This window comes from Oncorhynchus nerka, linkage group LG3 (genome assembly GCF_034236695.1).
Source record: "Oncorhynchus nerka isolate Pitt River linkage group LG3, Oner_Uvic_2.0, whole genome shotgun sequence".
Classification (NCBI taxonomy): domain Eukaryota; kingdom Metazoa; phylum Chordata; class Actinopteri; order Salmoniformes; family Salmonidae; genus Oncorhynchus; species Oncorhynchus nerka.
Window position 1 is genome coordinate 39,290,648 of NC_088398.1, and position 24,874 is coordinate 39,315,521.

General features: G+C 42.5%; 1 protein-coding gene across 1 annotated transcript in view; it reads left to right on the forward strand.

Moving 5' to 3' along the window:
* The window catches only part of LOC115107756 (actin-related protein 3-like), a 28,921-nt gene extending 4,538 nt beyond the window's left edge, over positions 1–24,383 (forward strand). The window contains exons 2-12 of the mRNA XM_029631373.2: positions 3,928–3,983; positions 4,316–4,428; positions 6,073–6,183; positions 8,083–8,178; positions 8,405–8,512; positions 9,330–9,473; positions 20,773–20,946; positions 21,697–21,789; positions 22,007–22,132; positions 22,335–22,418; positions 23,279–24,383. Of these exons, the coding sequence (XP_029487233.1) occupies positions 3,928–3,983; positions 4,316–4,428; positions 6,073–6,183; positions 8,083–8,178; positions 8,405–8,512; positions 9,330–9,473; positions 20,773–20,946; positions 21,697–21,789; positions 22,007–22,132; positions 22,335–22,418; positions 23,279–23,374 (1,201 nt within the window). The 3' untranslated portion in view covers positions 23,375–24,383. The remainder of the gene's footprint in view (positions 1–3,927; positions 3,984–4,315; positions 4,429–6,072; positions 6,184–8,082; positions 8,179–8,404; positions 8,513–9,329; positions 9,474–20,772; positions 20,947–21,696; positions 21,790–22,006; positions 22,133–22,334; positions 22,419–23,278) is intronic.
* The last annotated feature ends 491 nt before the right edge of the window (positions 24,384–24,874 follow it).

Below are 24,874 nucleotides of genomic sequence, written 5' to 3' on the forward strand. Positions count from 1 at the left end.
CAATTGTCATACTTGAGTAAAAGTAAAGATACCTTAATAGAAAACGACTCAAGCGAAAGTCACCCAGTAAAATACTACTTGAGTAAAACTCTAAAAGTATTTGGGTTTTAAATATACTTAAGTATCAAAAGTAAATGCAATTGAGAAAATGTACGTAAATATCAAAGGTGAAAGTCTAAATCATTTCAAATTCCTTATATTAAGCAAACCAGATGGCACCATTTTCTTTTTATTTACTGATAGCCAGGGGCACACTCAGACAGACATCATTTACAAACCAAGCATTTGTTAGTGTGTCCTCCAGATCAGAGGTAGTAGATGATCAGGGATATTCTCTTGACAAGTGTGTGGGGGGGGGCACTGCAAATAGTCTGGGTAGCCATTTGAAAAGATGTTCAGGAGTCTTATGGCTTGGGGGTAGAAGCTGTTTAGAAACCTCTTGGACCTAGACTTGGCGTTCCGGTACCGCTTGCCTTGTGTTGGCAGAGAGCACAGTCTATGACTAGGGTGGCTGGAATCTTTGACAATTTTTAGGGCCTTTCTCTGACACCGCCTGGTATAGAGGTCCTGGATGGCAGGAAGCTTGGCCCCAGTAATGTACTGGGCCATTCGCACTACCCTCTGTAGTGCCTTGCGGTCGGAGGCCGAGCAGTTGCCATACCAGGCAGTGATGCAACCAGCCAGGATGCTCTTTCGATGGTGCAGCTGTAGAACCTTTTGAGGATCTGAGGACCCATGCCAAATCTTTTCAGTCTCCTGAGTGAGAATATGTATGTCGTGCCCTCTTCACGACTGTCTTGGTGTGCTTGGACCATGTTAGTTTGTTGGTGATGTCGGCACCATAGAACTTGAAGCTCCCAACCTGCTCCACTGCAGCCCCATCGATGAGAATGGGAGTATGCTCGGTCCTCTTTTTCCTGTAGTCCACAATCATCCACAATCATCTCCTTAGTCTTGTTGTCCTGGCACCACGTGGCCAGGTCTCTGACCTCCCTATAGGCTGTCTCATCGTTGTTGGTGATCAGGTTTACCACTGTTGTGTCATCGGCAAATTTAATGATGGTGTTGGAGTCGTGCCTGGCCGTGCAGTCATGAGTGAACAGGGAGTACAGGAGGGAACTGAGCACGCACCCCTGAGGAGCCCCTGTGTTGAGAATCGTTGTTGTGGATGTATTGTTACCTACCCTTACCACCTGGGGGCGGCCTGTCAGAAAGTCCAGGATCCAGTTGCAGAGGGATGTGTTTAGTCCCAGGGTCCTTAGCTTACTGATGAGCTTTGAAGGCACTATGGTGTTGTACACTGAGCTGTAGTCGGTGAACAGCATTCTCACATAGGTGTTCCTTTTGTCCTGGTGGGGAATTGTAGTGTGGGGTATTGTAGTGTGGGGTGCAATGAAGATTGCATCATCTGTGGATCTGTTGGGGTGGCAAATTGGTTTGGGTCTAGGGTTTCTGGGATGAAGGTGTTGATGTGAGCCATGACCAGCCTTTAAAGGTACTTCATGGCTATAGATGTGAGTGCTACAAGTCAGTAGTCATTTAGGCAGGTTATCTTAGTGTTCTTGGGCACAGGGACTATGGTGGTCTGTTTAAAACATGTTGGTATTACAGACTCGGACAGGGAGAGCTTGAAAATGTCAGTGAGTCTACACAATCACTGGTATTATCAGTCTGTATTAGGTAGCTGCGGTTGCTCTTACTCAGTACATTTATTAGCTAGCTATTAGCATTAGCAGCTAACAATTAGTGTCTCACAAGATTTAGGGCAACTTGCTAAGAAAATACAAACTAGCTCGTTTGCTGATGTAAGAAACACAAACTAATAGTGTCATTATAGAACGCCAGTGGGTTCATATTAAGAAGCAAAGTGAAAACAGCGTTGTTGACATCAACATTGTTGCATGTGCTGCATTAACAATGCACACTGAACGCAAGCGTCTCGTGATTGAGGAACATCAAATGCTCTCCTTGAGCGACAGGGTGTGGCTAGGTCTGTGTGGAAAGTGGCACGGCGAGAAAGAGCGGAGAGAGATGACTCATGTAGCGAAGTAAACTATAAAAATTGACATTAGACATGGCGTATCACATTTAACCAACCTAACATTCAAATAACGCTATAGAAGGTAAATTAAAAACCCAAACCGGTCCCTGCATCAATACTGGTATATCATAAAATACGGTATACCGCCAATCCCTACTTTAAAAAAATATATATTTTAAATTTTTATTTTAGAATAGTCTCTGGTATACTTATTTAGTGTGTACACTGTTCGAAATTGTCATTAAAAAATAAAAAGAGAAAAATTGTAATCTAACAGCAACTGTTTGGCACACACAATCCTCCTATACCATCCTTTTATAGGTGTGTTGAACTTATTGATCTCCAGTACTTTTTCCACAACTTCCATAGATGACTTCCCCTTTCCCTCCTGAGTAACCATTTCGAGTTTCTTTTTCACGTCCGCCTCATCCATTTTGCTGTCACTTGTTCGGAGTTATAATTGTTATAAACAATTTATTGATGTGATTATGATAGGTTATAGGTCAGGCCCTATTGGTCACATGCATGCGCTGCTTACATTTTTCACGTAAAGAGAGCAAGGGTTGGGGGAATAGGCTATTTTTCCCCCCCAAAAAATGAGGGATTTCGTAAACACAACTTTTCAGTCAGAAACAATTAACAAACTACATGGCGTAAATGATGTTGCAGTTTCAGCACGGACAGCGCAATAAACATTTTCTGTGCTGTGATGCCTTTTCGCTGCTGTAAGAGAGGAGAGCGAGACAACGTGTACCAGTCACACAGGAACTCGCCGTCATTGTTTTGAACACAGTGTGAACACGTGTTCTTTCTTGAGTCATGTGTGTGTTTTATCGATTGGTCGAAAGAACAGTACGACTCTCGGTCAACTAAGACTTTTTTTAGTCGGGGACAGCCCTACCATATTTCTAGCTAGTGTGTGTATCAACTAGGCTATGTCCTTAGGTTTGGTTCATGCACTTTAGAGACTGCTACTGTCTCCTAAGTACATGAACTGAAAGACTGCACTGTTATGACTAGGAGTTACTTGCCTACTGTAGTCTTTGATGTACACTGTGCTTTGGCACTCTTCAACAGTGTCCTCTATCATTCCCACGGGCCCTGTCCAGGAAACGACGGGAGAACAGAGCCACAGCCGCCGACATCTGGCTAGCATGTGCCTAACAAAATACCACTACACAAAGGATCATAGAAAGGCTCATGAAATGTACTAGTATTTAAGTATTTGATGTAGTATTTAAGCTAGGTTATGTTCCAAGGGTTATGTCTATACGTGGGAAAAATTTGGGAAATAGTTTTGACCACAAAAAAAGACCATTCGATAGGTTTCCAGGTATGTGTGGGAAGTCTGTTTCATGCTAGCCTAAATGCCCACCCCAAGTTTTCAGAGATTTCTGCCGACTGGCAACTTTCAAACTAATATGCCCATTTGAATGATTTTGACCGTTTCTGTACATTTTTGGGTTGAGCACTCTAGGCTTCATTATCGATCTGTGTAAGGCTTTAGCCTACTGCAAGTGAACTTCAAATGCAACACTGCTGGCACTCAAACCAGTTGTAGGATGACGCTATGCTAAGATTTATACGCGTGTTGTATTTTGGGAAATGTATGAATAGCCGCTTTGATTCCAAATGCCCTTTTACACTCTTCCTATCGAAGGGTAGGCTATTCAGAGTCGAGCTGCAGTTGTTGGCTCTGATCCATGGAAGAACAGGGGTTGTATTGAAGCTAACCAAAATATAGTCTAGGCTTGCAAATATATATATTTTTCTTTTCTTTTTTACAAACTGGCACCCATACAACATAAATGTGCACAGTGAGCATGTGTTAAGTCTACCATGGCTGTTAAATCTAATGCTGTTGCTACTTTTTCTCTCTCTTCCAGATACACAAAGCTGGGTTATGCAGGGAACACAGAGCCACAGTTTATTGTTCCGTCATGTGAGTATATCTGTCCAGACGATTCGCCTCGCATAGAGGGTAGGCCTAACTGTTGAACTTGAACTCAGCCAGTGGTGATTTTGTTTTTTAAATGTTGTGTTGCCTAGACCAAAGTAATTTTAAAGCTGGTCAAGCAGAGAGCTAACACGGTTTCAAAGTGGAACCCTTTGGGGCCTTGCGTTGGGAATACAAGTCCGGATAGTGCACTTGGTGTTTGACTGAATTAGTGTCTTCTTTAGAGAACACCCTAACAAAGCTCTTTCATCAAACACAGCCTTAGTCTAATCTATTCTCTCTCTCTCGCGCTCTCTCTTTCACATGCTCCCTCCCAGGTATTGCAATCAAAGAGTCAGCCAAGGTTGGATCAAGGACGGTCAAGGGGGTGGACGACCTGGACTTCTTCATTGGCGACGAGGGGATAGACAAGCCCAATTACGCCACAAAGGTACCGAACCTGTTGACTTGAAAAGGCCCACCCAATACAGTATATCAAAGCTCACATAAACCACAAACAAACCTGCCCAATGCCAACCATGACAGCAAAACATGACAGCCTAAAAGTAATTTGACCAATACAATGCACAAGCCCACCAATTGGAAGTTGTCACGCGGCCTGCGAGGCGTGTCACGCGGCCTGCGAGGCGTGTCACGCGGCCTGCGAGGCGTGTCACGCGGCCTGCGAGGCGTGTCACGCGGCCTGCGAGGCGTGTCACGCGGCCTGCGAGGCGTGTCACGCGGCCTGCGAGGCGTGTCACGCGGCCTGCGAGGCGTGTCACGCGGCCTGCGAGGCGTCGTGATAACTCACATACTGTGTGTTTAACAGATTCCTATTCCAAGGCAATATGGAAACTTCGAGAGGCATCTGTCACAGCTAGTCACTAAGCCATGTGCTGAATGTATGTTAGTGTCACTAAGCCATGCAGGCCTACGAATTGTATGTTATTGTATGCTGAACAATAAAAATCTGAAAACCAGTCCGTATCTGGTGTGATCACCATGTGTCACTCTGCATGAGGCAGATCACCTTCGCAAAGAGTTGATCAGGCTTTTGATTGTGGCCTGTGGAATGTTGTCCCACTCCTCTTCAATGGCTGTGCGACGTTGCTGGATATTGGTGTTAACTGGAACCCGCTGTTCTACACGTCGATCCAGAGCATCACAAACATGCTCATTGGGAGACATGTTTGGTGAGTATGCAGGTCATGGAAGAACTGAGACATTTTCAGCCTCCAGTAATTGTGTACAGATCGTTGAGACATGGGGACATGCATTATCATGCTGAAACATGAGGTGATGGCGATGGATGAATGGCACAACAGTGGGCCTCAGGATCTCGTCACTGTATCTCTGTGCATTCAAATTGCCATAGATAAAATGCGATTGTGTTTGTTGTCCGTAACTTATGCCTGCCCATGCATAACCCCACTGCCACCATGGGGCACTCTGTTCACATCAGCAAACCGCTGGCCCACACAATGCCATACACGTGGTCTGCAGTTCTGAGGCTGGTTGAACATACTGCCAGATTCTCTAAAACAACGTTGGAGGCGACTTATGATAGAGAAATTAACATTACATTTTCTATCAACAGCTCTGGTGGACATTTTTGCAGTCAGCATGAACTTGAGACATTGGTGGCGTTGTAACTGCACGTTATAGAGTGGCCTTTTATTGTCCCCAGCACACTGCACCTGTGTAATGGTCATGCTGTTTTTAATCAGCTTCTTATTATGTCACAAGTATCAAGTGGAACGATTTATCTTTGCAAAGGAGAAATGCTCACTAACAGGGATGTAAACAAATTTGTGTACAACATTTTTGAGAAATTAGCTTTTTGTGCATTTGAAACATTTCTGAGATATTTCATTTCAGCTCATGAAACATGGGACCAACTCAACTACATGTTGCATTTTATATTTTCGTTCAGTGTACCTGGTTTGTCACTAGGTCATGTCCTAAATGTAAGTTGGTGTACTTGAAGTTTCATTCAACCATGCACTAAAGTGTATGTTGGTGTACTTGGTGTCACAGTAATTTACTAGCCTTTGTGTTTGCCTGTGTGACTGACCTTTGACCTCTCACCCACCAGTGGCCGATCCGTCACGGCATCGTGGAGGACTGGGACCTAATGGAGAGGTTCATGGAGCAGGTCATCTTCAAGTACCTGAGGGCAGAGCCTGAGGACCACTACTTCCTGTTGGTAAGAGGCCCATGGGCCAAATGGGACATTTACGGAATAGGAAGAAACCATATTGATGGATAGAGGGTAGGCTCTCTTTCCAACGTCATGGGAGAAACAAAAACCATCTGTACTGTGGAACTCAAGGGCCTAAGTTGTGCACCCGTGGTTTAAAAAAAGTGATGTCATAAATGTCAAGAGTCTTGAGGAAGTATGACTATATCGGCACTGTGAGCCATGTGAAATGGATCCTCTAGTGAAGGGAACTGAAACTAAATTTTTAAAACAGTCGGCCAAAATCTTTACATAATGAGCTTTCTCATTCTCTGTGAAATGAGGTGCATTTAAAGCCAGTGTTTGTGATCCATTAACACAAAGTTGACTATTCCTTAAAAGGTTGAAAATAGAGCCTATTTCAAAAGGACTTCTTAACTTAACCCTGACAGTTATAAATGCATTGTAACTAAGACCTGTTCTGCAGGTTCAAAGTGAGGAGTTTTGCATGTAAATGAGGTGACGGTCATGGAATTTTGAGTGACGTTTATTCACCTAAAATAGGTGAATAGAGGAAAAATGAGAAGAAATGAAGGTACTTATTCAAGAACGGTCAAGTGTAATGTATTACAAAAATAAAGCGAATTAGATGGAATATTTTGAAAAATGCAACGTTTTTCTTGAATCTTCAGCATGAAAATAATACCAAAAATAATGTATTTATTTAATCCAAAATTAAATCAAGAATCGGCTTCCTATTTTCGCAGAAAAGCATCCTTCACTCATGCTGCCAAGCATACCCTCGTAAAACCGACCATCAGCATGAGTGAAGGATGCTTTTCTGCGAAAATAGGAAGCCCCGACTTCGGCGATGTCATTTACAAAATAGCCTCTAACACTCTACTCAACAAATTGGATGCAGTGCCATCCGTTTTGTCACCAAAGCCCCATACTACCCACCACTGCGATCTGTACGCTCTCGTTGGCTGGCCCTCGCTTCATACTCGTCACCAAACCCACTGGCTTGAGGTCATCTACAAGTCTCTGCTAGGTAAAGCCCCTCCTTATCTCGGCTCACTGGTCACCATAGCAGCACCCACCCGTAGCACGCGCTCCAGCAGATATATCTCACTGGTCACCCCCAAAGCCAATTCTTCCTTTGGCTGCCTTTCCTTACAGTTCTCTGCTGTCAATGACTGGAACGAACTGCAAAACTCACTAACGCTGGAGACTCATATCTCCCTCACTAGCTTTAAGCACCAGCTGTCAAACAGCTCACAGATCACTGCACCTGTACATAGCCCATCTGTAAATGGCCCATCCAACTACCTCATCCCCATATGGTATTTATTTATTTATCTTTCTCCTTTGCACCCCACTATCTCTACTTGCATATTCAACTTCTGCACATCTACCATTCCAGTGTTTAATTGCTATATTGTAATTACTTTGCCACCATGGCCTATTTATTGCCTTCCCTCCCTTATCCTACCTCATTTGCACACATTGTATATAGACTTTTTCTACTGTATTATTGACTGTATGTTTGTTTTTTCCATGTGTAACTCTGTGTTGTTATGTGTCGAACTGCTTTGCTTTGTCTTGGCCAGGTCGCAGTGGCAAATGAGAACTTGTTCTCAACTAGCCTACCTGGTTAAATAAAGGTTAAATAAATAAAAGCATTGTTAACGAGTCCATGTTAACGCTGAAACGGACTCTACCGCACGAATGCCCGGCCATCCGGTCTTCAATCAGCTGTTCATTCCACACGCTAAAATAATTAAAAGGTCATAACCGTCAGTTTTTCGGTAATTGTGCCAGCCCTAATTGAGTGTCCATGTGGTTGTTATTAAACCTGATGCGGGTTGGATTAGTGTGTTTGTGTGTGGAAGTCTTAACTCCCAGTACTGTGGTGTTCTCTTGCAGACAGAGCCTCCTCTGAACACACCAGAGAACAGAGAGTACACAGCAGAGATCATGTTTGAGTCCTTCAACGTCCCAGGGCTCTACATCGCAGTGCAGGTAAAGCTTAATCTCAGGGAACACAATTTTATCTAGCACACACAGCTCATATGCTGTTAAACTGTATAAAACACAGACTCCGTAACTGCCTCTGCCCTCTGCTGTTTAATGTTGTGGTAAAGGATGTGGTCAATGACATTGCAGACTTGCTGATGTAGGACACGACAGTGTTGTTTTACAATGGTGTCACATTGATGCTGGTTTCTCTGTCGTCCCCCCCCCCCAGGCTGTCCTGGCACTGGCGGCCTCCTGGACATCCAGACAGGTAGGGGAGAGGACACTGACGGGGACGGTCATCGACAGTGGAGACGGAGTCACCCACGTTATCCCTGTGGTGAGTGGCACATCAGCTGCCCAATGACAGCCTTCTCACACATGACAGAAAATACAGATATATTACAAACACAGTATAGGGAGAGAACTTTTTGTAATGGGGAGGTACAATCTGAACTGCTTTGTTTGTTACATTACAAAGTGTTTGGATTCTGTGTGCCATACTGAACACAACCCTGGTTGTAGTGAAAGGCTCCCTCATCTCAGCCAGACCTCTAATCGTTCAAGTTGAGGTTCATGCGTCTCAATACTTTTCAGTGGCCTCATTTGCTTGTCTCCTTTAATATTTTCTGATCTTAAAAAAGACTGGATTGGTAAAAGCCAGGGAAAAGATTCATACTGTGGGTATGTTTTTTTCTTTTTTTCTTGTCCATTTATTTTCAATCAGTGCAGATGATGGAGAGGAAACTATGAAAGTAGGCCACTGTATACTTTTGACACACAGACTTAGGTAAAGAAGGAATTTCCTGGCAAGAACACAAGTTGTGCAATGGTGATTTTAGTCACCATTTTGGTTTTAAACTGCCCTGCAGGATGTACAAGCCACTGCTTATTCATGGTCATTCAAGTTTGGTAAAAGTATACAGTATATTCCCTCATACCCTTTTCACACTACTGAGACAAATTTAAGCTGTACTGGCCTGGCCTTGTTACACATCCACCATATTTGCTGGAAACCATGCTGAAAAGGTCAATGTGAAAATAAAATAGCAGTAGAATAATTTAAACATATATGCATCTACTTTGACCTATTTATTCTTATATGCTGTGACATCACCTTACTCCAAGCATTGTGAACTGTCTTTGTGTTGCTATAGGCTGAGGGCTACGTCATCGGCAGCTGTATAAAGCACATTCCCATCGCTGGTCGTGACATCACCTACTTCACCCAGCAGCTTTTGAGGGAGCGGGAGGTGGGCATCCCCCCAGAGCAGTCCCTGGAGACAGCCAAGGCAGTCAAGGTAGGTTGCAGCGAACTCCATTTGCGATCATCCACCACTCATCCTATTACTAACCACTGTACCGGTTCATAGTATAGTCAAGGAGCCAATCCTAGACCACATTTTCAACCCTAACTATATCCCTGGTTCTCTGAGGCAAGTTTTCCCAGAATGTTGAATTCCTAATTGAAATGATCCTGTGTTGTCTTAGGGTATTTTCACACAGAAATTACATACCCTGTTGCAGTTCCGTAGGCCAACAAAATACTGTATGTTTCGCTTTCACAAGAACGGTTTCGGGGACGATTTACAACACATTCTATATTAGCATACTAGCTTGGCTTGACTACAACAGGTCAAAAGTTCCATGCAAATCACGCTACTGCATCACAATACCTGTCACTCTGGTCCCGGACCGACCACTCTGGCAGAAGTCTCACTGTTTTGTCTTTCTGGCACTAGTCTACTAGTCCCATTTATTGGTTTTCAAATCATGTAGAGGGCTTGGGCTGTTGCACAATAGCAACCAAAGCTCATGTAAGTCAGTTTATAACATTCCATAATTGGTTACTCTGAGAGTTCCTCATAATGACATTGGCTGTGGCCACAGGGCCTAAAAAGTAATTCCAATTCTATTACTATTAGGGATAGACCAAATGGGGCAGTTCCATGCAATCTTATTAGGGCTGGGCGATATGGTCAAAATATCATATCACGGTATTTATTTATTTTTATAATTGGACAGTATTTTATGTTTTTTTTAATGATAGTTCAACATGTGCTTTGAGTAGTGTGTTACCGTAGGGTGGCAAGACATACATTCTAAGTGATTTCAACAGGTCTTTCTCCATTCTGTTTTATACTGTTCAATTCAACTTCTACCAAAATTAATTTCCAGCAATTTCTGCATTTACAGCACTCATTTGAGATCATTTCCACACTGCTACATGATATGGGCAAACAATCTAGACCTTTTTTTAAACTAAGTGTTGCCATTGCAATTTGACTTGCAATTTAGAGCAAAAACACTTGTGTGGATTATTTGAATCATGGAAATAGAAGGATTATTCTAATTCTATAGTTATTATATAATAGTGGGCACTTTGTATACAGTGTTGTTTGACATGACAACAAATGAAAATGCCAGGGAGGAGTTATTGTGACAGGGTAGGAACCAAAGTGTTGATATGCTCTCCCCAATGGTGGAACAAACTCCCTCACGACGCCAGGACAGCGGAGTCAATCACCACCTTCCGGAGACACCTGAAACCCCACCTCTTTCAGGAATACCTAGGATAGGATAAAGTAATCCTTCTCACCCCCCCCCCCCCCCCCCTTAAAATATTTAGATGCACTATTGTAAAGTGGCTGTTCCACTGGATGTCTTAAGGTGAACGCACCAATTTGTAAGTCGCTCTGGATAAGAGCGTCTGCTAAATGACTTAAATGTAAATGTAAATATGCTGATTTCTACAGTGTTTCCTAGGGCACCCTATAATATTTGGCTATATTGAATGTTTTTCTTCGCTACTTCATGTAGCTAACGTTCTTGCTTTGCGTCTTCCTCTTTGATTTATAAGATACTGTTGCCCAAACAACATGCTGATTTAGGTCTACGTCATCGCTGGTATTATCAGGCTGTATAGCTAATTACGTTTGCGTTGCCTCAGTACATTTATTAGCGGCTAACAACATTCAGGCCCAATTTGCTAAGAAAATAGAAACTAGCTGTTTGCAGATGTAAGAAACACAAACTATTAGTGTAATTATACAACGCTAGTGGGTTTATATTAAGAAGCAAAGTGAAAACGGCATCATTGTCATCAACATTGTTGCATGTGCTGCATTGACCGTGCAGACTGAATGCAAGTGTCTGGTGGTCGAGGAACAACAAATGTGCTCCTTGAGTGACGGGGCGGGGCTCGGTCTGTGTGGAAAGCGGCATGGAGAGCGATGACTCAAGTAGCAAAGTAAACTACAAAATTGGACATTACACACGGCATATCACATTTAACAAACCAAACATTAAAATACTGTTATAGAAGGTAAAGTAAAAACCCAAACCAGTCCATGCATCGATAACGGTATATCGTAAAATATGGTTTAAATTTTATTTCACCTTTATTTAACCAGGTAGGCTAGTTGAGAACAAGTTCTCATTTGCAACTGCGACCTGGCCAAGATAAAGCAAAGCAGTGTGACACAGACAACAACACAGAGTTACACATGGAGTAAACAATAAACAAGTCAATGACGCAGTAGAAAAAAAGAGTATGTGCAGTGTGTGTAAAAGGCATGAGGAGGTAGGCAATAAATAGGCCATAGGAGCGAATAAATACAATTTAGCAGATTAACACTGGAGTGATAAATGAGCAGATGATGATGTGCAAGTAGAGATACTGGTGTGCAAAAGAGCAGAAAAGTAAATAAAATAAAAACAGAATGGGGATGGGGTAGGTAGATTGGATGGACTATGTACAGCTGCAGCGATCGGTTAGCTGCTCAGATAGTTGATGTTTAAAGTTGGTGAGGGAAATAAGTCTCCAACTTCAGCGATTTTTGTAGTTCGTTCCAGTCACTGGCAGCAGAGAACTGGAAGGAAAGGTGGCCAAATGAGGTGTTGGCTTTGGGGATGATCAGTGATCAGATGATCATGTTACCTGCAGGAACATGTGCTTACGGGTGGGTGTTGTTATCGTGACCAGTCAACTGAGATAAGGCAGAGCTTTACCTAGCATAGACTTATAGATGACCTGGAGCCAGTGGGTCTGGCGACGAATATGTAGCGAGGGCCAGCCGACTAGAGCATACAGGTCGCAGGGTGGGTGGTATAAGGTGATTTGGTAACAAAATGGATTGCACTGTAATAGACTGCATCCAGTTTGCTGAATGGAGTATTGGAAGCTATTTTGTAGATGACATCGCCGAAGTCGAGGATCGGTAGGATAGTCAGTTTTACGAGGGTTTTTGGCAGCATGAGTGAAGGAGGCTTTGTTGCAAAATAGAAAGCCGATTCTAGAGTTGATTTTGGATTGGAGGTGTTTAATATGAGTCTGGAAGGAGAGTTTACAGTCTAGCCAGACACCTAGGTATTTATAGTTGTCCACATATTCTAGGTCGGAACCGGTGATGCTAGTCGGGCGGGCGGGTGCGGGCAGCGAACGGTTGAAAAGCATGCATTTGGTTTTGATAGCGTTTAAGAGCAGTTGGAGGCCACGGAAGGAGTGTTGGTGAACCAGGCGAGGCAGTCATTAGAAAAACCAAGGCTATTGAGTCTGCCGATAAGAATACGGTGATTGTCAGAGTCGAAATCCTTGTCCAGGTCGATGAAGACTCCTGCACAGTACTGTCTTTTATCGATGGCGGTTATGATATTGTTTAGTACCTTGAGCATGGCTGAGGTGCACCTGTGACCGGCTCGGAAACCGGATTGCACGGCGGAGAAGGTACGGTGGGATTCAAGATGGTCAGTGATCTGTTTATTAATTTGGCTTTAGAAGACTTTAGATAGGCAGGTTAGGATGGATATAGGTCTGTAACAGTTTGGGTCTAGGGTGTCACCCCCTTTGAAGAGGGGGATGACCACGTCAGGGGGGTGCTTATTGAAATTTTCGATTATCATGGATTTATCAGTGGTGACCGTGTTACCTAGCCTCAGTGCAGTGGGCAGCTGGGAGGAGGTGCTCTTGTTCTCCATGGACTTTAGTGTCTCAACTTTTTGGAGTTAGAGCTTCAGGATGTGAATTTCTGCTTGAAAAATCTAGCCTTTGCTTTTCTGACTGACTGAGTGTATTGGTTCCTGACTTCCCTGAACAGTTGCATATCACGGGGACTATTCGATGCTATTGCAGTCCGCCACAGGATGTTTTTGTGCTGGTCAAGGGCAGTCCGGTCTAGAGTGAACCAAGGGCTATATCTGTTCTTAGTTCTGCATTTTTGAATGGGGCATGCTTATCTGACCTCTACTTTTAAAGAATGACCAGGCATCCTCGACTGACGGGATGAGGTCAACAGCAGAGGTGTATTTGGAGGGCAAGATGGTCAGGATAATGTCTATGAGGGTGCCCATGTTTACGGATTTAGGGTTGTACCTGGTGGGTTCCTTGATGATTTGTGTGAGATTGAGGGCATCTAGTTTAGATTGTAGGACTGCCGGGGTGTTAAGCATATCCCAGTTTAGGTCACCTAACAGAACAAACTCTGAAGCTAGATGCGGGGAGATCAATTCACAAATGGTGTCCAGGGCACAGCTGGGAACGGAGGGGGGTCGATAGCAGGCGGAAACAGTAAGAGACTTATTTCTGGAGAGGTACATTTTTAAAATTACAAGTTCGAACTGTTTGGGTATAGACCTGGAAAGTATGACAGAACTTTGCTGGCTAACTCCTCCCCCTTTGGCAGTTCTATCTTAACGGAAAGTAGTTGGGTATGGAAATCTCAGAATTGTTGGTGGCCTTCCTAAGCCAGAATTCAGACACGGAAAGGACATCAGGGTTGGCCGAGTGTACTAAAGCAGTGAGTAAAACAAACTTCGGGAGGAGGCTTCTGATGTTGACATGCATGAAACCAAGGCTTTTTCGATCACAGAAGTCAACAAATGAGGGTGCCTGGGGACACGCAGGACCTGGGTTTACCTCCACATCACCCGAGGAACAGCGGAGGAGTAGGATGAGGGTACGGCTAAAGGCGATCAAAACTGGTCGCCTAGAGCATTGGCGACAAAGAATAAAAGGAGCAGATTTCTGGGCGTGGTAGAATAGATTCAGAGCATAATGTGCAGACAGGGGTATGGTGGGGTGCGGGTATAGCGGAGGTAAGCCCAGGCACCGAGTGATGATAAGAGGCCGTATCTCTGGATAAGCTGGTTATAATGGGTGAGGTCACCGCATGTGTGGGAGGTGGGACAAAGGAGGTATCAGAGGTATAATGAGTGGAACTAGGGGCTCCATTGTAAACCTAAACAATGATAATTAACCTAAACAACAGTATACAAGGCATATTGACACATGAGAGAGACATACAGCGAGGCATAAAGTAATCACAGGTGTTGATTTGGAGAGCTAGCTAAGACAACAACGGGTGAGACAACAACAGCTAATCAGCTAAAACAACAGGTGAAATGGCGATGGATGGGCAGAGAGGGTCGGTTAACTACACACAGGGCCTGAGTTCGCGGCTGGAGCCAAAAGATGAACAATAAAAATTTAAAAAACAGAATGGAGTACTGTGATTAATGGACAGTCCAGCAGGCATCAGCTATGTAGCCAAGTGATCATAGGGTCCAGGGGGCAGCAATAGATGGAACAGGGAAGCCGCGGAGTAGTCGCTACTATGCTAGCACGCGGGCAACACAGTGCTTAAATTTAGTAGCCCGTGGCTAGAAGAAGCGTCTGCTCCGACGGAGGCCGGTTGAAGGCACAGCAGATGGAGTATTCGTCGGCAGACCAGTCGTGGTGGTGCGGCGGGGCGCCATGTTGACTAAGGATCCAAGCCAGATGGCGAAAGAAGTGTTGTAGTAATTTCGTTTTCTAGCCAGGAGATGCGCCTGGATCCCGGCTAACTGGTGCTAGCTTCGGGGCAGGGGCATTAGCCACTATAGCCACTCGGTAGCAGCGGTGATCCGGTGCCAAGGTCCAAAGCTTACGGTAAGGATCCGGTGGAGTAGTGTGTTCTAGCCGTGTTGGAGTCCAGGTGAACAACTGAGTAGGCCGAGAGTTGGGCCTCAGGGATAGCTTCGGTACTGGGTAACTCGGTGGGTGCTAGCTAGCTGTAAAGATCAGGAGTAATGGTCCAGGGATTACGGCAGGAATCCTGCGTTGTAGTGGAGAGACAGTCCGTTACTGGTAGGCTGGCGAGTATTATCCAGGCTAAAAAAATTTAAAAAAAATTAAAAAAGGGCTGGTGTCTGTGCAGAAGGTAAAGGCCGCTAGCAGTGGCTAACAATGACTAAATAGCTTGTAGCTAGTTAGCTGGTTAGCTTCTGATGGCTAGGTGGTTCTTTCTATAAGGTCTAAAAATTACAAATAATAGCGGTATCACATTGGGTAAGGCAGGTTACCGGAAGGTATAATTTAACTTAAATGGAGAATAGATTGAAAATAATATTGAAATATATGAACAAAACACGTCTGCACTGCTACGCCATTTTGGAAACAGTCATCTTGTCAATGTCTTAGACACTACAATTAAATGTGCTGCTTTGTTTGTGGATCTGTCAACAGCATTTGATACTGTTTATATTGATTAAGTTGTCCTCGATAGGCCTGAGCTCTGACACCTATTTATGGTTTCATGATTACCTTAGTGGCAGAACTCAGACCATTGTGATTGATTGGGTTAAGTACGAATTTCTTGAAATACGTAAATGTGTTCCACAGGGGTCGATACCAGGACCTGTTCTTTTCACTATTTATAGTAAATTTGTTAAATTTTTTTGATTTAATCTATATGCAGATGATCCTATTATGTACACAATTACCCCGACTGCTGACCTGGCTGTGACATGGCTACAGTCTGATTTTGCTGTTGTGCAGGAAGCCCTTACAGATTTTAAAACTCGTGCTTAATAGAGTACCACAGTATGAGTCGTAATACCCATAAAACCTAGCAGTCAAACTAGGAAATGGTTCCAGTCGTTTTTCCACAATTCATTTTGTTAAGAAAAGTCACCTTGTCCGTGAGAGATTTACATGGTATGGTACTTTGTGAAAACGGTGCCGACAGAGAGGGCTGCCTCGCTTCTTGCTCTTAGGAAACTTTGCAGTATTTCGGTTTTTATTAATATGTATTATTTATTACATTGTTAGCCCAGAAAATATTTTGTGTTATTACATACAACCGGGAAGAACTATTAGATATCAGAGCGGTGGTAACTCATCAGCACTACCAGAATTCTATGGCACGTTATTTAAGTGTCAGCCATTGTTGCCATTAATGCTGGTTAATGCTAGTTTGACCACCAGAGGGCATCTTTGAAGTTAAGTTATTGAAATAACATGGAGCTGTAGACCCAAGAGTCCTGTTTACTGTACAGTAGGTGTTTTAGTATAACTTACTAATTGGCATACAGGCCATACAGGCCAACATACTGTAGCACCATGACCAGGATCTCTATTAATTTAAGTGAGCAGATTGGGGCTTTCAGGGGGAATGGAAAATCTACTGGAGACATTTAAAAAAAAATACTGTTAGATTGGGGATTATGTAGCTGAGATGTACAGCATTTGAAATAAATATCTGCATTATGAAAGATTATTTTAAACATTTTATTAACGAAAGCATAAAGATGTTGATGAAAAAGTACTGCGCTTTATCAGGCATTTTGCGAGTTAGAAATGTAAAACTTTAGAGTAATTAATACACTACTGTAAATAAACACAGCATCTACAGTGGTACAAATATATTATTGAATTTAAAAAAATATATAAATGTTACAATTTTCAATGTTGCACTAACAAGTGGTTGCCATGGTGAATAATCCAATAGTAATTGGTATAACTCCGTGGGGCGACGCACAATTGGCCTAGCGTTGTCCGGATTAGGGACTGTCTGGCCGTTAAGGATATCCCTGTCTCCTCGCGCACTAGCGACTCTTGTGGCGGGCCGGGCGCAGTGCACGCTAACCAGGTCGCCAGGTGCACGTGTTTCCTCCGACACAGGGGTTGAGGCTGTCTTCCGGGTTGGTTGCGCGCTGTGTTAAGAAGCAGTGCGGCTTGGTTGGGTTGTGTTTCGGAGGCTTTCAACCCTCATCTCTCCCGAGCCCGTACGGGAGTTGTAGCGATGAGACAAGATAGTAACTACTAACAATTGGATACCACGAAATTGGGGTAAAATTTAAAAACATTTTTTTTATAATAATTGGTATAACAATTATAAAATACTTGCAGATTAATAAAATGGCCCTGGGAAGAAAAAAAATGGCCCTGGATGTCTAATTCTATTTGGAGGATTCTAAATTGATATCTAAGGACAAATCTGGTCTGTGAGAATATGTAATAGATTAGCGTTCTAACTCACCCTTGTGATAGTGTGGTGCAATGACCAAATGCCACCATCTACCACTAACGGTCGTGGCATAAGCTCAAAACTTTTAAAGGAAGAACCACTGTAGCTCAGCATTCAACACCATAGTACCCTCCAAGCTCATCAATAAGCTTGAGGCCCTGGGACTGAACCCCGCCATCTGCAACTGGGTCCTGGACTTCCTGACTGGCCTCCCCCAGGTGGTGAAGGTAGGAAATACCTCCACTTCGCTGATCCTCAACACTGCGGCCCCACAAGGGTGCGTGCTCGGTCCTCTCCAGTACTCCATGTTCACCCATGACTGTGTGGCCAAGCATGCCTTCAACTCAATCATCAAGTTTGCAGATGACACAACAGTAGTACGCTTGATTACCAACAATGACGAGACAGCCTACTGGAATGAGGTAAGGGCTCTGGGAGTGTCGTGCCAGGAAAATAACCTCTCACTCGATGTCAACAAAACAAAGGAGATGGACTTCAGGAAACAGCAGAGGGAGCACGCCCCTATCCACATCGACGGGACAGCAGTGGAGAAGGTGAAAAGCTTCAAGTTCCCCGGCGTACAGATCACTGACAAACTGGTCCACTCACACAGACAGTGTTTTGAAGAAGGTGCAACAGCGCCTCTTCAACCTCAGGAGGCTGAAGAAATGTGGCTTGTCAGCTAAAACCCGCACAAACTCCTTACAGATGCACACTCGAGCATCCCGTTGGGCTGTATCACCGCTTGGTACGGCAACTGCACCACCTGCAACCGCAGAGTTCTCCAGAGGGTGGTGCGGTCTGTCCAACGCATCACTGGCTGCCCTCCAGGACATCTACAGCACCTGATGACATATCTTGTATTACCTATCATATGTATATACTGTATCCTATACTATTCTACTGTATCTTATTCTATGCCGTGTTGACATTGCTCGTCCATATACTTTTCTATTCTTAATTCCATTCCTTTACTAGATGTGTGTGTATTGGGTATATGTTGTGTAATTGTAAGATATTACTGCACTACTCCTCGGATGGTGCTATAATCGAGTCCATGCGTACAAATACCTTAGTATTTGAATTGTCAAAAAACATACAACTGAGCTTGTTAAGAAACTACGTTTTAAATTATTAATTTTTACAGAAGCAGATCTTGTCTCTCTTTAGTCAGCAGGAAGCAGATTGTGCAGTCAATCTTTCTACCTGTTGATTATGGTGATACTATTTATCAAAGTGCAGCCGCCTCTACTCTTAAACCCTTGGATGCCGTTGGAGGAATTGGTGCCTCTAGGTACATTCAGACGGGTGTAACGTGACCTTTCTACTGAAGAATGTTTTTTTTTATATATATATAATTGTGTTTTGCTTTTCGTGTATTGTTGTGTATTTTATTGTGTAGTTTAATGTGTTTTATTGTATTTTTACGGGTATTGTGGTGCTATACAGGGCTCATCTGGAAAACAGACCTTGGTCTCAACATTGTCTCCCTGTCAAAATAAAGGTTAAATATATTGTGACTTTATGAAGGTATGTGCCCCAACAGCATTCCTCTATCAACCACCAGCCGCCACTCACACAATTAAGATTTGGTCACTGTTTGCACTTAAAGTTGGGAAGTTGACTGAGTATATGAATAGTGCTAGCACACCTCACAATGTTTTATGAAATGTAAGTAAAGAAAATACTAAACCAGGATGTCTTAAAGAGGATGTGAAATGTTCACTTTGCTTGTAGTGTGTTGACTTGAACACTAGGTGGAACCCTTATTCCACCGGAAAGTTTCATACCTCAACGCAAAGAACAACATCACTTGATATTCAAACTGCTCTTTTGTGAAGAAGTTTGAAACGTGGGATACATAGACGTGATTCTGATTTTGATTGTTTTGTTCGGTTTACAATTCAAGATAGACCGCTTGACTCCCCTGGTGTTTCTTAGGGTGTGCTGTTCCCATTAAACCCATGCTTGTAATTGCTGCTCGTTTTTACCAGAATCCATTGTGATTCACTTCGCTTCCTTTGATCCAAAGCAGTAAATGTTTATTGGAAGACTCATCTAAAATCCTTGTTGGCCATTGTGTTGAAGATAATTGTTTTTCACCACGAGACAAACACTTATCAGGCTTTTCATCCTACGGAGACTTGACTACTGACTGCAATTGGTAGCTTGATTTGTATTCAGTGTTCTTGCTCTTGGAAAAGAGCTATCCAATCATTTGCGTTCATATCTACCACAACGTGTGTTATGGAGAAATAAGTGGAGTCCTGGGTTTTTTGACAAAATTATTTAGAATGTAATTAAGGCCAAACTCATGTGGGTCTTAACAAGGCTGAAATCATGTAGGTCCTTAATCAGCAACAGCTTAATCGAGGAAGAAGAGTCACTGGTCTCAGGATTTAACCAATATGCTTTTACCTCCCTGAGTTGATTTGCTCATCAAGATAAATAATCAAACTTAAAACGATAAGTAACTATTGAACTTTTTAAAACTTTCAGTTCTGCTCTGTAAGACCACACTGGTCCTACATGATGTAACATGCAGTGAGCTCCAAAGTATTGGGACAGTGACACATTTTTTTTGTGTTTTGGCTCTGTACTCCAGCACTTTGGATTTGAAATTATACAATGACTATGAGGTTGAAGTGCAGATTATCCGCTTTCATTTGAGAGTATTTTCATCCATATCATGTGAACCATTTAGAAATTACATCACTTTCTGTACATATTCCCTGCATTTTAGGGGACCAAAAGTATTGTGACAAATGCATTTATGTGTATTAAAGTAGTAAAAAGTTAAGTATTTGGTCTGAGATTCATAGTTCACCTATTGTAATGGTGAGAGGTTAGCATGTCTTGGGGTATGATATTTTTGCGTCTGACTTTCCCACTGAACATTATTCACGATTCATTCAGGACTATCCATAATCATGGTAGCATCCACATTTTAATGTGAAAGTGTTTAATATTATATTCTTATTTGCATTAAAAGTGGCACAATACATTTTTTACCATTCATTTCTGAGAAACAACCAACACAAACGGCAAATGCATCCAAGTTTGGGTACTAGGATTATGGGACCAAGTAATAAACTTTTGACTATTTTAAATACACAAATAACTGAATTTGTCCCCATACTTATGGTCCCTAAAATGGGGGGGGATTTACAAAAAGGGCTGTAATTTCTAAACGGTTCACCCTATATGGCTGAAAATACCCTCACATTAAAGCTGTATCCTTTCAAATCCAATGTCGCCAGTTACACTGTAGTTAAGCATCCACTCACGCTTTGTCTTCCATGTCTTTTTACACCAGGAGCGGTTCAGCTACGTGTGTCCGGACCTAGTGAAAGAGTTCAGCAAGTACGACACGGACGGCTCCAAGTGGATCAAGCAGTACACCGGCATAAACAACATCAGCAAGAAGGAGTTCACCGTCGACGTAGGCTACGAGCGCTTCCTCGGCCCTGAGATTTTCTTCCACCCGGAGGTTAGCAGTGAGCACTTTGCTATTTAAACGGCTGCATAGCGAGAGGTTTGCGCTATGCTAATTACCTAGCATACTATGATTGGGAGATGTTCCTCTTCAGTGCCATCCCACATTAGCATAATGTTAGCAGAACTCTGACCCCCAGGTCTCTAGGTTAGAGTAGCTTAAAATGAGTGGTTAGGACCATCATAAGTAGGGTACTACTACACTGAAAGCACAGATTACCTATAAATACAAACTACAGCCAGAAGATGAGTTGTGCAGTTAAGGGCTGCAGAGGCCAGAGTGGATGATTAATAAAGACGTCTTTAAAATGGATGTTATTTTAAGGATACACTATGCAGAAATTGCTCCGCCATTTCCTGCTTGCTAAAACTCTAGTAGGTTGCCTAATTTCACTTTATGTGACAAAATAAGCTAGTATAGTGTAGAGAATCATTGTACCATTTAAACCGTTGTGAAATATATTTTCCATAACCAAAAATATGGTTTCAGCTGTTTGAATCTGGTGTACAAACCCAAAAGTAAAAGATAAACTTAAGAACGGGAAGCATAGAAATAGGACAGGTCTACTGCTTCTTAGGCTTGCTTTCAGGTAGAATGATAGATCTATAACTCACATTGCTTTGTGAATTTGGTCAGGTCGACCAAAAAGTTACATATTGCCACTTTAAGATATTTGTCTGTGAACATAGGCATGTACACACTTTTAAACTTTCTCTCACACTCTTCTTCCTCACAATCCACCAGTTTGCCAATCCTGACTTCACCCAGCCCATCTCTGAAGTTGTGGACGAGGTTATCCAGAACTGCCCCATTGATGTCAGACGTCCCCTTTACAAGGTAATCATATCCCTGAACTACATGGATATTGGTTTAAAAACCACATCCAATTAATATCCAATCAGCACTTTGGGTTTGACTTGTACAGACTTATCGGTTCTCTGGGCCCTTTCAATATTGTGTGTATGCGTGTGGTGTGTGTGCTCGAGTTGAACCCTGTTTTGTGTGTTAGGGCATGTGTTAACCAATCTTAACTAGACACTGTGTTCTTCTCCAGAACATTGTATTGTCGGGCGGCTCCACCATGTTCAGGGACTTTGGGCGTCGCCTGCAGAGGGACCTGAAGAGGACGGTGGACGCCAGGCTGAAGATGAGCGAGGAGCTGAGCGGGGGCAAGCTCAAGGTGAGAGCAGTCTCTAGTCATGGTGATCTTACTAGAGTTGTCTCTTTAGCCTAATAATAGTGGTCCCCACGAGCTGCTCCTGTTCTTTTTCCTGTTTTTTTTTCTCTTTGTTGTAACCAGCTACAGTTTTGGCAGAGCATTAGGTTAATGTAGGAGGTGAGAAATGTAAGATCTTTATTTGTGTTTGCTTTTTCCCTCTCAGCCCAAACCAATTGATGTGCAAGTCATCACTCATCATATGCAGAGATATGCAGTGTGGTTCGGAGGATCCATGTTAGCCTCAACTGTAAGTTTCACAAATCCGTTGCGCCGTTCTGTAGGGAGAAACGGTACTAAAACTAAAATTGTGGAAATTAGTATTAGTTGTTCGATGGCACATATTTCCTGTTATAAGGAAACCTCTTACTTGGCACATAGTAAAGTAACTTAATGATTGGAAATGTCATTCAGAAAATTTTATTTTATATGCAATACTTGCCTACCTAAACATGTAGTAGTGCTGAAAGGTTACTGTCAGCACTTTAGCTGAATTTCAGTGATTTGCATTGTCAGCATGATTGCTGCCATGTCGTGCTTACTTAAGGGCATGCTATCTTCCAGTTTCCCTGTAACTCAGTTGAAATGCAAAAGTTTTTTTAAAGTTTTTTTATTTTTAAATAAAGTCCTTATTTTAATTGAATATGAAAGGGAAACGCCCATAATGTACTGGGGAGCATCCTTTGACAGTGTTTCGGTAGGTTACAACATTGCGTGACTCATGATGAGCCAACCTTTTTTACAACAGGAACTCTGGGACTGTGTGATGTGCCTGTGAAGTGGGTTGTCATCAGCGTGAGATTTTACAGCACAGCATTACAGACTTTTAGTCTTAGGTTATCCAGGGCATCATTTATTTGTTTCTGTTTTATGACATGTCCTTTTTGGTTTGTAATGGTTGAGATGCGCATCTGAAACATGTTTTTAAGATGAAAAAAAGGAGGGAACCTCTGCACAGCAGTGTGTCGAGTTCCAGGTGCTGGTTTTGACAGGAACAAGTAGTATTCAAAAACGAGCGTCAAAACCGCACACAAAGGTTGTTTATGTTTTCATTTGTTTGTCTTCTATTCAAATATGCCAAATATCAACGCATTGCTTTCTCTTTTCTAGCCTGAGTTCTACCAGGTATGCCACACCAAAAAGGACTATGAGGAGATTGGCCCTAGCATCTGTCGCCACAACCCCGTGTTCGGAGTCATGTCTTAACTGTGGCCCTCCAACATCCTAATGGTTAGACCGGGTGGGGTCGGTTGGGTTGGGAGGGGAGACAGTGGGTCAGGGGTGGTGAGTTTGTGCTTTTTGATTGCTTGTTCACTCTGGATGTACAGAACGAGAGGCGATACAGAGGGGGTTTTTTTTGTGTTTTTTTTACAAGAAAAAAAAGAAACAGTCCGGCTGGAAAATGTATTGTGAATGTTCCTTTTTTTGTTTTGTTTTTGTTTTCCAAAATGAGGGAAATATGGTTTCTAAACCAAAACAATAAAAGATCATTTCCGGATCTGTCAAGCAACATGCAGAAAGCTAAACGATGATGGTAAGGATGGTGGTGGTTGATGTAATGATGACAACAACATTGATGATAATAAAATCAGAAGTCATAAAACATTATTTATGTTTAAAGAACTTGAGTCCGAGCGATATCTGACGACTCGAAGATATCGTTGATCATGCCAAGGTTATAGAACATATTAATGTCGTCTTTATGTTCCATTTAATTTTTCTGCTTCAAATGCACTTCACTTTGTGTATCACAGCAAGAGCTTGTTTATATTTCGTAAAGGTTTTTTTATATGTAAAACTTGGGAAATTGGGGAAAGTTTTTATTGCATACCAGTATCAGCAAGTGACTGTTTTAACCCACAATGCAGCTTTGATACGCAGTATTTTCTTAAGTTAGAAAACTGAAATGTTTCTCCCTCATCATTCCCCCATTGTCTGTCCTTGCTATTCTCCCTTTAATTCTACATTAACATGCCTTCGCTTTCACTTTCGACCATGCCAGATTTCCCTCTTCTATGTCTTAGCGAAAGAAAATAAAACGATTCATGAAATAATAACAATAATAATGAAATTGAAAGAGCGTGACTGTCGGACCAGTATTGTTAGCCTAGATTTGTTTTCAAATTAAATACCAAATTATAAAAATAAAAAAAGATGGGATTTGTTTATTTAATGCCTTGCAACATTCCAATAAAGGCTCAGATTTGTTTCTTAAGTGGGCTATCGTTTTTTTTTTCATGATTAGCATTTTTATTGAGATTTCAAACAGAGATTTAACAGCACGGGCAGCAAACGCAGTCAACACCCCACAGTGTCATAAAGATCTCCAGCCTATGATGAACAAAAAGCGAATAGACTGGAATATATCCATTTTTGACTGGGTTCTTGTTTTCTGCATCTCAAATTTTGTCCAGTGCGATGTCACTGGACATCTAGCATAGATCTTAAGATGATATTTTTATATAGTTGATGGAAATCGCTTTTTTTAGTGTGGGATGTGACTGACATGCAAAACAAAGTCTTTACACTTTTGTAGTTTTACCCATAAGTAAATCTTTTCATTGGAGCCATTGAGTTGTCATTTGCGAGGGATTCTTGAGAAATGTCACATTAGCATGTATTGCCCTGTCCCATTCTGTCTTGCGGTCTGAGCTCTAAGCACTGCCAAATGTGTGACATGTTGCTGAGTACAAAACACTTTGGGTT